Raw genomic sequence first — 13,868 nt, forward strand, 5'->3', positions numbered from 1 at the left:
GGAGAAGTGTGGGGAGCAACATTCCAGCTGGCCCAGCTGCCCAGAGGGAGAGAAGGTGACAGGCTGTGTCAGCAAGGTCATAGAATCCTGGGCTCAATCCCACAGAAAGGAAATCAAAGCCTTAGGTACTGGCTTCTTCCAGTATGATTTTTTGGGGGGAGGGGAGAATACATGTTCTTATTTTAATGTGCTCATATTGTCACGCGTGTACACGAATGAGTAAATGCGGCTTCATATGAGCCTTTTGCTTGCTCCCTTTTCCTCTCTCAGATTCATCCCCTCTCCCCACCTTTCCTTCCCCAGGTGACCCAGATTAACAGCCTAGTATGTGTCCTCCCATTCTTTGTTTCTATTACTATAATACCATAAATTTCTAACTATTCAGGGTTTTTTCTCAACATAGATGCACACAGTTTTTTCTCTCTCAATATTTATTTTATAAAAATGGGATCGCATTGCACAGTTTTCTGCATTTTGCTTTTCTCATCCAACAGATAACTCTTAGGACTCCCCCGCCCCCAAGTGTCATATGGCTAATTTAGTTTTTAAATAGCTATTTAAATATTTATAAATAGCCAATTTATAATTTAAATATAAATAAATAGCTATTTATAATATTTCATCATGTGGCTGAGCCATAATTTATTAGCCATTAACCTATCAATGGGCATTCACTTGGTTGCCAAGATTTTGCCTTGGCAAATAATAGTCTATTAAACACACTTACTATATCTTTATGTATTGCTGCTTTTATTCCTATGGGAGCGAGTCCAAGGAGTGGAGTTGCTGGTTCAAACTCTCTGTATGTTTTCAATTTTAATTGATGTTGCAGATCACCTTCCAGACAAGCTGCTGTCTACCAGCAATGAATAAGAAAACCTTGTCCCTTCCTCCAACCCGCAGTGGGGGTTAGAGCCATTCTAATTTGGACCAATCTGATAAGTAGGAAATGCCACTTTAATTTGCATTTCTCCGATTCCTCTGCTTTTAGTTAATTTGCAGAGTAGAAAACTTTTCTACATTTCCTGCCTCAACAACCCTCACAGCAGCCCTGTAATGAAAGTACCACTCCCTGTTTAGATGAGGAAACATTTTACATAAGATTTGTCCAAAAATCTAGTAAGTGGAGGAAGCAGGATTCGAACCCAGGTCTACATGGCTCCACGTTCAGGAAACCTTCCCTGGTGGTATCCTGAGACTTTTGGAGGAGACAATACATGGGAGATCTCTGCTCCTCCCCAATCTAACTTGAGCCCAACCCAACTCGGCCCAGGGGATTCAGAGCAGGCCTCAGTGAAGAGTCAGGAGGCCCTGGTGTTGATGGCCAAGAGGGTTGGGCAATCGTTTTCCAGGAAGTAGGCAAACAATGGCCTCATCTGTTAGAGGTCAAGGGTAGGATGTCAAGACCCCAGATCTTTGCTGGGACAAACTGGAGAATGGTGAGAAGCGCACTTGCCCATCTCCAATGACCTGTGTGCCCCACAGAGATACATCTTCTTCAAGACACCAAAGGAAGTGAAGCCCCCCGAGGACCTGCAGGACCTGGGGGTACGCTTCCTGCAGCCCTTCGTGAACCTGCTGTCCAAAGGCACCTACTGGTGGATGAATGCCTTCATCAAGACCGCCCACAAGAAGCCCATTGATCTCCGAGTTATTGGGAAGCTGCCCATTGCCATGAGGGCTCTGACCAACTACCGGCGGCTGTGTGAGGCCTTCCACGCCCAGGAGGTCAGTGGGGGTGTGGCCACAGCATCCGTTCCCTGCCCTCTGGTTTAGAGTCACAGATGGGAGCCTCAGAAAGTTTCAGGTCAAACCTCTGGTGAGAAAGGAGGGGAAATTGAGGCCCAGAGAGGGAAAGAGGCTTCCCCAGTCACACAGTGAGCCAGGGAGAAGTCCAGGACCAAAGATTCATAGGACAGTCACAGCTGAGATGGCCCTTAAGGTTTAGGTCATCTGGTCTAACACCCTTGTTGTCCAGGTGGGGAAACTGAAGCCCCAAGAAGGGAAGCGACCCCACTGGGTTCCGTATGCCCTGTGCTCTTCCTTCTGGAGCTCAGTGACTGGAGATGGAAATTCTCACCCATTTTGGAGAGCAGGGGCATTTGTGACCTGATCCTTACAATTACTCTATGAGTTGGGCCAGATAAGGACCTCCCCATGTCCCTGAGGAGGAAACTGAGGCCCTGAGAAAGTCATGACCTCCCCGAGCCAGCCCACAGCTGGTAGGTGAGAGCCAGTCTCCCGACTTCCGGTTCAGCGCTCCTTTGCTGCCTTAGCCTTAGCAGGTGGGGAAACACCAAGGCAGACGTGGTGGCAGGTGGTAACAAGTGAGTATGGCATATGCCACTCCCTTGTTACAGTACTATGCTTGTCATGTGGTCCCTGACCAGCTGTGTGACCTTGATCAATATTCTGGCCTCAGTTTCCCCATCTGGACCATGTTGGCATTGATAGGGTCCCCAACTGTGCACTTGGTGGTTCCATCATTTCTTCCGGGAGTTCACCTGTTTGCAGCAGACATGGCCACCGGGTTTCCCCAGGCAGCAGGGGCTGGGGGCTTTCTGGGATGCCGGGCCCGGCAGTGAACGGGCCCTCAGCCACTCTGACCTGGCATGGGTCCCTCTGGGCAGCAGAAGGACACACAGAGCCCCCAGGGTGCCCGGGCCATCGGGCGAGCACTCTGCCACGCCTTCGGGAGACGCCTGGTCCTCAGCAGCACTTTCCGCATCTTGGCTGACCTACTGGGCTTCGCTGGGCCCCTGTGCATCTTTGGAATCGTGAACCATCTTGGGAAGGAGAACCGTGTCTTCCAGCCCAAGGTAGGCCACCCAGGGGTAGAGTGGGGCACCCTTTAAAAGGTTTTCACTGGGGAATGAGAATGTTCCAGAGGTGGACGTGTGCACGCTGTGGCTGCAGCAGGGCGACTCCTCACGCACGCACAGTACCGTTCCTCACTCGTCAATATCCCCATCCAGGAAATGCTCCGCATCGGCCAACAGAGATGCCAAAGGTGAGCCAGTGCTCCAAGGGGGTTTCTGGCACCCTGCTCCCCCCACCACACTGGCACCGCCATAATACCTCCCCGGATTATTTACTCATTGAGAAAGTTGCAGGAAGTGCATTTGTTTACTCAGCATAAGAGCTTTTATGATTTGTTGGCTTTTCGTTCATGTTATCTTAATAGGCTCTAAATCCCTCTCGGGATCCCTCCTCCTCAGTTCTGTGTGTCCATAGCACCCGAGGTTCCTCAGGGCCATCTGGGGGCTGCTTTGAGGGAAGGGGGCATGGGAAACGCCATGCGTAGGGCTTTTTCTGCCCCCACTTCATAGTTCATTCAAAGTTGCATCAGTTTTATTAAGAGGTTGGACTTTCCCATTGAATTTCTTTCTAAAAAAGAGTTTCATATCTTAAAAATATGCAAAAGTCATTGGACTAGATCAGAAATTTTCAACCTTTTTCACCTCACGAGACACGTAAACTAATTACTAAAATTCTGTGGCACACCCCAAAATGGGTATGACTTTGATTCATTCACATCGGACGGCTATTGCTGTGTTGGCTCTTGTCAGTTTTTTTATCTGACAGTCTATGGGAAGAGAGGCCAGTGCCGTGACCAAACAGTCAGGTGCTGCACATTCTAAACATTCCCGCGCCCGCTGGTGTGCCCGCTGCGGCACAGCAGTGAAAATCGCTGCGTTGGACGACATCCGATGGCCTTTCCAGCGGTAAAGATGCTATGAGCTGAGATTCATTGGACAAAAGAGCCAGAAAGTTTTTCTGGGGAGTCATTTTCTCTGCTTGCATTACTATGAAGTGGGGGAGGGCGGGGCCCTTAATGTTTTCATCAGTTTCTTTCTTGCTACTTAGGGTTAGATGGTCACAAAATGGCAAACTTTTCGCCTCCAGGAAGACTCAGTATTTTATTTTCCCAGAAAGAACATCATGATAACCCTTTAACCACAAGCAGACCGTCCAAAAATGATGCAGAGAATTACTAGTTAGGGACCTTAATAATGTATGACACCCCCCCCCCATGCTCTGCTGTTCATCTCGTGGGCTCCCATCTTGCAGACAGCATCTCATTCTCAGGAGGCCCATATTAATTTTTTCTTGAGCTATAATTAATCAGCCGAGCACTTTTGGCCAGGAATATGAGATGCTCTAAGTCCATTTATCTGATTTATTCAGCAAATGTTTGTTGAACCCTACTATGTGCCAGACCTAGGCGAGGCTGTGGGAATGGAGGGGCAGTGGTTATGATGAGGACTATTAACAGCAATAACAGCCACTCACTGACGGCTCCGCACATGCCTGGCGGTGTGCGGGAGTTACCCATGTGTTATCTCAATCCCCAAAGTCACCCTGAAAGTGAGTATGTGTTTTTTGTGACAGCTTCATTGAGATATAATTCACCTATCATGCAACTTACAAGGTTGGCATATTTATCCCCATGTTATCGATGAGTAACTCACAGCTCAGAAAGGTTGAGTAATTTTCCTTAGGGCCTTTCAACTAGTTCGTGACAGAGTCGGGATTTGAACCAGTCTCCGTAGTCTGGGCACTTACAACTGTGATGTCAAATTGATTGTTGTAATTATTGTTACTGAGCCAGCACCTCTGGCCTCAAGGATTGTAAGATTCAATGCAGGAGAGAGGAAGCTACATAAAATGTTTTTATACTGTGTGTTGGAGACTACCTGTAGGAGGTAGATACAGGGAACTATAAGGAGTGACTAACTCAGCCAGTGGTCGTCGCAGCTTCATGGAGGAAGGGGTCTTTCAGTGGGGCCTTGGTTGGGCCAGGATGGGCAGACTTTTTGTTCAGTCAGGAACGTGAGGACTCTTGTTGCTTATTTAGACTTCGAGGGTTTTTGAGGCCTTCTCTGGCGTTTGCACCTCTGAATGAACTTGTTCCAAAAAGAGAGGGGAAGAGATTGCTCCTCTTGTCCACAGGAGTGTCACCTTTTAGCTTTAGTCTGGCCCTGGGCAACTGCAGAACTGGTAACCCTGCAGCCACGGGGAGCCAGCTGTTAATAAGAGGAGGAAGCGACACAGGCCAGAGCCTTCCTCTACTTGTCTTCTTCTTCCTGTGTTCTCCCAAAATCGGGTGGAATTCTCCTAAGCAGAGAGCTGGGAGACAGGATGGGCCAAGGAGATGGCGAGAGCAGCACTTAGAATATTAGTTTGTCGAAACACTAGCTTTACCTTCCCTTTTCTCTTTGCAGACTCCGGGCTTGTCTGCTTTCTCTTTAGAGTGCTCTTGTCCCAGCTACTTGTCGGCACATAAATCCCTGAGACCGATGGCCCTGCCTCAGCGGCAGCAGGCCTTATCAGGTTTAATATTGGTTCCCTGTGGCCCAAATACAATCAGCAAGTTACAGACACAGAAATGAGAGTGGAAAGTAAATGCAGTCTCTAATGTCAGCAACAAAGAACCCTCGATTGTGTGTTGCCTGCAATACGGCTGAATTGTCATTTGGGCTTCTGGGCCCAATGGGGGAAGGGGTCATTGACTGAGGTCACCTGGTGCATCCCCCTGCCTCCCGGCAGCTCTAACCCAGAGAGACAGGTGCTGCTCTGGTCTTTACAAACCCACAGAGAGGGGAGTTCTCCCTCTACATGTTGCAGTGTTTAACAGCCCCCCTGTAAGAAAGCCCTTCTTTTGGCTTAGCCTATATCCATCCTGCTGCCGTCCGCACAGCCTGGCGCCATTGTTTACTTCATCATCAGCGGCCACCCTGTCCTCTCTTCCTTTTCAGGGACATTCACAGTTGGCAAGAATCCCTCTGCCCTTGGCATCTGCAAGGACAAACATTTCTTATTTCCTCTTTAATTACTGGAAGTGCCTTATGGCCCACCAAATCTCTGAGGCTTCTGTCCCCACCACCACTCCGCAGGAAAAGCTGAGACCCAGACTGGGCACGGCTCACTGTGTATCTCTTTCCAGCCCCTCTCCCGCCCAACCCCCACCCACAATCTGTCACCTGCGGTGGATGCCACTGATCTGGCTGGAGGGTGAGGAAATTGGATTCAAAAGAACTACTGGCATCTGAAAGTTGCCAGTGCTGCCCTAGGCTGTCAGCTGAACAGAGAAGGGAGAAACAGTCTGGGTACAGTCCAGGGCCAAAGCTCTGAATGGTCTCTAAATCTTGGTGGGAGAACATGGAGGTTTGTGAATGTGTATGTGCTTATTTCTGAATGAGGTCTCCTGGGAACCGCTAAGGATGCCGTTTGTGTGTCCTTTCTTGTATCCCTTGTGTCTGCTGGTGTGTCTTTTTCTATGTGTGTCTGTGACCCCATTTGAATGCCTATATTTATGGCTATCACTATGGGTGACTTTGTGAACTTACATGAATTTCTGTGACTTTGTGAAATCCATGTGTGGGTGGGTGTCTTCATGACAGCGCCCATGCCTCTGCTCTGGCCTGGTGTGCCTTCCTTCGTTCACCTCACTGACTCCTTCTCGGCTGCCAAGACCCAGCTCAAATGTCACCTCCTCCAGGAAGCCTCCCTCTGGTTGAATTAGATGCCTGTCCTTCGTGCTCCCATAACATCCTGTACTTGCATCAGCAAAGCACCCCTTGCCTTCTTCCTTGACTTGACCCTGAGTCCCTTAAGACAGGAACTGCATCGTCTGCCCTCTATGTGCTGAGCTCCCAGCTGTAGGCCTGGCAGGCAGGAGGCGTGGGAGGAATGATTTCAACAAACAATGCGGGACACAGACAACAATGTGGTCATTGCTGGGACGAGGGGCATAAGGGGACTAAACGGTAATGAGAAAAATACAATAAAGATAAAATTTCAAGAACAAATGATGCAGAAGTTACCATATAATGAGTGCACACACTTACTAAATTTTTTAACCTGCATTGCCGCATTGGATCCTCACAACAATGTTCTAAAGTAGAAACCCTTAATGGCCCTGTTTTGCAAGCGAGGAAACTGAGGCTCAGAGAAGTTAGGAACTTACCTAAGGACCCATGGGGAGCACACAGTGAATCAACACTCTAACTCAGACATGGCTGCCTCAAAGGCCAGGCCCGAAACCACCACGTCAAACAGCTGGGGACAGATGGGTGGGTATGTTGGTCCATGCATGGCCAAACATAGTTCTCAATGTTTTTACCCATGGCCTCCCAGGGCTGGGACCTATAGGCAGTTCCCATTTTGGGTCCTTCCTAAATGAAAAGCAAGAGCCCAAGAAACCCCTCTCTTTTGAGCTTCGGAGAACAAGAGAAGGGGGCCTTCTAGTCATACCTCTGGCCAGGCAGGAGCAATGGGATTCATGCTGTAGAGCCATGAGTCCAGGGTTCTAGTCTTACCTCTGCCTGCCACGAACTCTCTTTACGCTGTTCATCAGTCACATTTTGCATCCTTCGTTGGCTCAATTGCAAAATGGGGCAATGTGTAATAACTTCTATAGATATTAGATGGGATATGAAGATCTTATGCACTGCTTAATCTTACAAATATTTATTGAGTACTATTGGGGAAATCTCTGGGAGAGCTTGTGCAACATGAGATTAGGGCATCTGACCTCCCGCCAAATGTGACGTTGTAGGTCCTTGGCCTGTCTTGTCCTGCCGTGATGCCTTCGGGGCACATAGCCTCCCAGGATCCCAGGACCCTCCTCTCACCGGACTTTACCAGGGCCTTCCTTCTCTGGGCAGCGCCCCGGGGGCCTCTTTGGCTAATCTAACACCCACTTCTTAACCAAAACTTTGCTGTTCTAGCACCAACCTTTTTAAGTTGTCTCTTTGAAGAGAGGTGAAATGATAACCTCATAACTTATGCCTTCAGGGAGATTTTTATTTTAACACGTTACAAAATTCCTGATCCAAAGAAAGGCAGTTTCTGACTCTAGGGTGTATGTGTTGCAGGGGAAGGGGTAAAGGCTTTGCTTTCACAGCTGCAAAAAGAGAATGTGTTGCCTTGTTTTAAAAAATGTAGAAATACAGATGAGTGGATGAGTGCATTTAACGAGTACTCCCCATACCTGACCAACACCTAGGATCCGTTTATTTTTCCACCCTGCGTGTTTTCTGATCATTGTGACACAGCACATGTGTGGCTTTCTGAGCTGCTCAAGAGCCCTCACGACCATGAGTGCTCTTGGGTGCACAACATTCCCTTGTGTGTCGCACGCACCCCACAGTTCCCTGTGTGGTTAGACACTCACAGGGATTGTTGCATTCTGCCCCGCTCTCATCCAGAGACAGCCATTTTTGCACATACGGCCATTTCCTTACGTTACATTATTTCCTTTGGAATGAGTTCCCGTGATGTGTGTTGTTGCTTTAAAAGAGCGAACTCCATTCTCCAGAACTGGGTCTGTGCAGAGAGCAGTAGAACAGAATTCCCTGCATGACTTCATTTTCGACTCAGAACCAGCCAAGTGGGCGTGCTTCTCTCCCCCACAAGGCACAAGCTTAGAGCTGACAGTAAAAGACTAAAGGTCAAAAGACTAGATACCCTAAGCATTAGGTCTGGGGTAGTGTTTTGGGGCATCATAGAGGTTCATGTCATGCATTCTCCTTTTACAGCATGTGACCTGGCGCCAGCCACTTCACTGTGCTGAAACTCCATTTCCCTGTGTATAAAATTGGGCTAATGATGCTACCCTTCTCATTCAGGGTTTATGACTGTAGAGTTCTGCACCTGATAGTGTACCCTGCCCCTTGCTTCCCTGTAAGGTCAGGTTTACCACTCGACTCTGCAGCCTAATTTCAAGGTCCATTTTGCTGCCCCCACCCCCCAACCACCTTCTCCTTTCTCCCTCTGGCACTTTGACAAAGGAGAGAGTCGGAGGCTTCAGGCCTCAGGTGGCCTTCCTCTAAGAGTCCTACAGGTATCCCTCAATGATCTCGCTGTGTCTGCTTCCTGCTGTCCCAAAAGGGAAAGACCCCTGTCCCACAGAGCAAGGGAGAGACCATTGCAAGCAGGACCAGCTCCATGGAGCAGTGAGGGCCGATTTAGAGAGCCTCGTTGAACAAAAAGGCAGTACCTTTTCGCCCATCAGGAAGCCCTGTCTGTATCCAGGATCCAGGAATGTCTGACTCTAGGGAAAGGACTCCACTCAGAGTCCCGCCCCTTTCATCCTGATCGTGGTCAGGGGCCTGCCCTCGGCTCTTTCCCATCACTTGGTTCCCAGCACGGTTTCCCCACAGCAGCTCCCACACCCTCCCAAACAGCTTGCAGAGTTCAGGGCAGAACCTCAGGAGGGGAGAGGTCCATCTTCATGGAAACATTGATGTGGCTCTGCTGGGGAGCAATGAACTTAACCGAGATCAAAGTTTTCCTGGGAGCTCTTGATGCTGAATTTGGAAGCAGGCATGCTGGTTGCTGTTCCCTGGTATCTTTAGCAACAAAGTCAAAACGTGTTTTTTTTCCACTGCTTATCATCTGAGATCTTGCTGGAGGTGCAGCAAGCGAACCTTAAATTTAAAAGGAGGTCTTGGGAGCCGGCAAGGCTGGGGGCCTTGGGTCTGAAATCTTTGCTGTCTGTTAGAAGCACTGCGTTCCCATCTCCTGCCTGGGAGTGCAGTCCTGCCATATTTTCCCCTGGTCCTTCCATCCAGAAATTACTGCACAGCAGGCTGTTGGTGAGTGTGGGACAAGGCCTCCCTGATTCTGTTTCTGTGGCCAAGAACACACATCGTGGGATTTGTCCTAGCAGTTCTGGTTTGGGCTGCTCTGTGATTCGCTCTATTTATTCTTGTTCCAGCCAGAGGGAGCTCCCCTGGGCCAGCCACAATGCTGTGAGTCATATTTATGGGCCTGAGGTTAGAACTGGGCCACATTCTATTCCTCCAAACGGGATGTTGAAGTTGGTATAGGCAGCCCTCCCTACAATTAAAACATTATTTAATTTATCAGTCTGATCTTCCGCTCATAAACAATTGCACGAGGCTTTACAGGCATGGGTGGGTCCTGTCATACTGACCCTTCTGCACAGTAGCAGGTACTAATGGCAGTCCTTCTGCTGACCATGACCGTCACCTCCAAACTTCTCTTTCCACCAGACACAATTCCTCGGGGTTTACTTCGTTTCATCCCAAGAGTTTCTCGCTAATGCCTACGTCTTAGCCGTGCTTCTCTTCCTTGCCCTCCTCCTGCAAAGGACATTTCTGCAAGCATCCTACTATGTCGCCATTGAAACCGGAATTAACTTGAGAGGAGCAATACAGGTACTTGGGTGATTATTTTTTCATTTCATAGGAAGAACCACATCACTTGCCCTCACGGACACACAAGGATCATTCTGTCGTGCATTCATTTTTTACGGCCCTTTAACTGTGTTTTGAAACAACCAGCATTGACAACATAGGGTGGGATAGTGACAAGTGTCTTGGGCTGGACTTAGGAGGTGTAACTGTTCTAACCCTGGTTTTGCCTTAGACTAGACCTCTGGTATCAGCTACGCTGCCCTTGGGCCTCCATGCTTTCCAGCCTTGAATGGGATGGGATCACTAATCCATCACAACACTCTTTCCTATTGAATGCAAATGCGGCCCCAGGGTCCTTCTTTAGTGCTGTTCCAGGGCTCCTATACCAGACTTCTCTGGGTGCAAAACAGGAAACGTGTTTGGCATTCAAGGATTAGAGAGCCTCTAAGATCTGCTGGCGATCTGAAATCTTGGGTCATAATAAGAGGTTTATCTGGCCCCATAGGTCCCTTGGGTCTAGCTTCTTGCTGCTGCCTACTGTGGATTCCTCCTCAGAGTCCGTGGGAAGGAGGATCAAAGTCAGGGACTCAGTCAGGGTCCCTTTAGGCAAAAGGGAACCGGAGTTGGCTAAGCCCCACTGTTTTTACTAGGATTTTGGTTCAGAGGTTGGAATGAAGAGACCCAGGATGAAAGGGCTTTACAGAGGATAGAAGTTTGTTTTTCATAGTTCGTCAGGGTTGGGATAACAGCTACACAATCATCAGAGACCTTGGTCCTTTCTGCGATGTTGCTCTGCTAGCCTTCTGTCCATCACTTTAACCTTAGGGTTTAAGACGACTATTGAAATCACCACTATCATGTCTACGTTGAAACCAGTAGGAAGAAAGACAGAACAATAGGAGAGAATGCTTGCTGCCTTCTTTCAAAAGTATGACGCAGAAGTTGCGCATACTCTCTTCCATCCCCTCAGTGAGAAATTGGCTGCCTGGCCACACCCAGGAAAGCTAAAAAGTGGGGTCTTTCATCCTGACTGCCACACGCAGCCTGCTAGAAACTCTTCTGGTGAAAAGGAGAGAATGGATACGGGGGCACAGCTCCAGATTCTGCCCTACCCAGCAATTCCCATGAAGTCAGTAAAACACTAGGAAGCTGTGATTAAACCCCAAAGCCACCTCATTCTTCAGAAATGGGCCTCAGAACCATTAACGTTGACCGGTCCTCTGGGAGCTAGGCTCAGCGGCTTTGTAGGAAAAGACCTGAGAGGAAAAAAGGGATAGCCCGGGTGGGGTTAGCTGTCAGGGCCTAAACTCAGGTTATCTTGGTGTAGTCTGTGTGTGCGGGGCTCCCTGGAATTATGCAATGCACAACCTGAGCAGCTGCCCCTGACAGCGCTGCCCATCCCCAGTTGCCCCTTGTTGAGGGGGCGGAGCCATTTCCTCAGGAAGGGCATCAGGGGAGGGTGGTGGAAAGAGCCCAGGAAGAGACTAAGACTCAGAAGGGCTCAGGGCGAGGAGGAACCAAGCTTTTGCTCAGTTCAGAAGACCTCTCTGGAAAACCCCAGCCTCTGCTCAGACCCCTCCAGGGACAGGCACATTTGCACCCCCACAAAGAACAGCCAATGTTGGAGCCTCACAGTTTTGTAATTAAATCTACTTCCTGTTTGTATGTCATCACTCACACTCTGCCCAGTATTTTTCAATTACACCAAAAGAGGCAAAGTGGTTCTTTAATGTGTTAGCATATAATTGTTTTTATCAAACCGTCTGCATCTCTTGCTTTAAAAAGCGAGATTGATTCTGTATGTTCCCAAAAGAAAATGCTAGCATTAATTATGGAAGCAAATTAGAAAAAAACTTCTTTCAAAGATTTACAGAAAATTATAGATAAAAGTCTACGTCTTCATGATTTTGAGACTAATCACATTTCTTGCATGAAAAGTTACGCAAAATTCCTGTATTATACATAATTTTTATATACTCTCAGTCGGTTGTATATTTCTTTGTATCCTGGTTTTACTTAATAATGCTTTCTTTGACAGATTAGTCTATGTTCCCACCTCACTAAAACTTCATTATTAAGTTTCATTATTATTCTTCAAAGGCTGATTTCACATCACCTAGGATGTGCATAGATTTGTTCAAAACTGTCATTGCCATTATTGTAGACCTTTCTTGTGATGTATAGAAGCTCACAAAAAAACCCCATAAAATAGGTTTATGGTTTAAACACACTTGGCCCATGAAAAAAGGCCTAGGTTTACACAAAAGATGAATTAAAGGCTGGGAATCTGCCTTACCACAGAATGCACAATAGAATTTCAATTGAGAGTAGCCGTCCCTAGGATATTTAAGACAAGAATGCAGTGTTCTTTTTCCGAGAGCACACAGCCTGAAAATCACCATCTTTCTGGGAGGCACAATCACTCTGCCCATAGAGCTTTAGGTTCAGAGCTCACCGGGAGCCATTACCACGCCGTTCCCATCTGCCCGGAGGGGTCAGAGCCAGGACCCTAGAGTGGTCGGACTCCAGGTCGGTGCTGGGATCAATTGACACCCATACATCGTGTCTCACATAAGACCATTGCAGGCCGAACCTTTGTTTTGTTTCAAGGCTCAGTTAAGACAGGACTCGGCCCAGAGCATGCCCCATCCCCTGTCTGGAGATGGCCACATTAAAACAGATGGCTGCCTCCCTTTGTCATTTTTATGGCTCCGAAGTATGTTCTCCACTGGCCTCTGGTAAATCAACAATACAATTGGACACGAGGATCTGCTTTGAAGATTTAAGAGCTAATTAAGTCCTTTCCCCAAGGGAGAGGTCTTGCTTGATTGCTGGGGGGTAGTTCGCCCTGCTGACGTGGCTTCCTCACTTGAATGCTTCCTCGCTGGCTCGCTTGATCAGTCCTCAAAGCCCTTTCCCTCTCTGAGCCTTAGTTGTACCGTTTGTAAAATCGGAACCATAATGCAGGGCCCCTTGCAAAGCTGCTTTGGGCTTCATAGGGGGAATATCTGGGAAGCCTCTGGCACATTATAGACGTGTGGCATCTGGAGTGGTGACTGGGATGATAACGATGACAAATGTGCAATACTCTGCTCTCATTTCTAGACCAAGATTTACAATAAAATTATGCACCTGTCCACCTCCAACCTATCCATGGGAGAAATGACTGCTGGGCAGATCTGTAACCTGGTTGCCATCGACACCAACCAGCTCATGTGGTTTTTCTTCTTGTGCCCAAACCTCTGGGCTATGCCAGTACAGGTAAGGGACCTGTGTTTTGGTGGGGAGTAGAAGAAGGGGCCCCAAACCGGCATCTGCTGGTATGTATTCAGTGACTAGTTCACCATCTCCCTTTCCACATTTGCCTGTCCCGTCCCTGTGGGGTCTCCATGAGGTGCGCCCCTGGGTCCCTATCCTGGCTCATAATCTGCAGGCATCTGGCCATCTCTCTTGATGATCAGAGAAGGTAGTGCCATTAAAGACTTTTAAAATGTAGCTTAAACCTTAAGAACCTTTAAAAAAAAACTATTGAATAATCATATGAGAAACACTTGCAGACATTAGAAGTTAGTTGTAGCAAAGTGCTCAATTACAGTGGAAAGAGTTCTGATATATTTTAAGCAAAAAGAGTGAGTTGCTCAATAGTACAGTGGTACCTTGTGCTCGTTGTCAGCTTGATCTGGAGCCCAGGGTGAGTGCTGC

At 48.1% G+C, this 13,868-nt stretch overlaps 1 protein-coding gene across 2 annotated transcripts in view; it reads left to right on the forward strand.

Moving 5' to 3' along the window:
* ABCC8 (ATP binding cassette subfamily C member 8) overlaps positions 1–13,868 on the forward strand; it is a 74,615-nt gene that overhangs the window by 11,936 nt on the left and 48,811 nt on the right. For both annotated transcript variants that reach the window (XM_037049969.1, XM_037049970.1), the window contains exons 5-8: positions 1,486–1,728; positions 2,634–2,819; positions 10,023–10,187; positions 13,272–13,427. In XM_037049969.1, coding sequence (XP_036905864.1) covers positions 1,486–1,728; positions 2,634–2,819; positions 10,023–10,187; positions 13,272–13,427 — 750 coding nt within the window. The remainder of the gene's footprint in view (positions 1–1,485; positions 1,729–2,633; positions 2,820–10,022; positions 10,188–13,271; positions 13,428–13,868) is intronic.

This window comes from Sturnira hondurensis, unplaced genomic scaffold (assembly GCF_014824575.4).
Source record: "Sturnira hondurensis isolate 20B ecotype Veracruz unplaced genomic scaffold, ASM1482457v3 Scaffold0006505, whole genome shotgun sequence".
NCBI lineage: Eukaryota > Metazoa > Chordata > Mammalia > Chiroptera > Phyllostomidae > Sturnira > Sturnira hondurensis.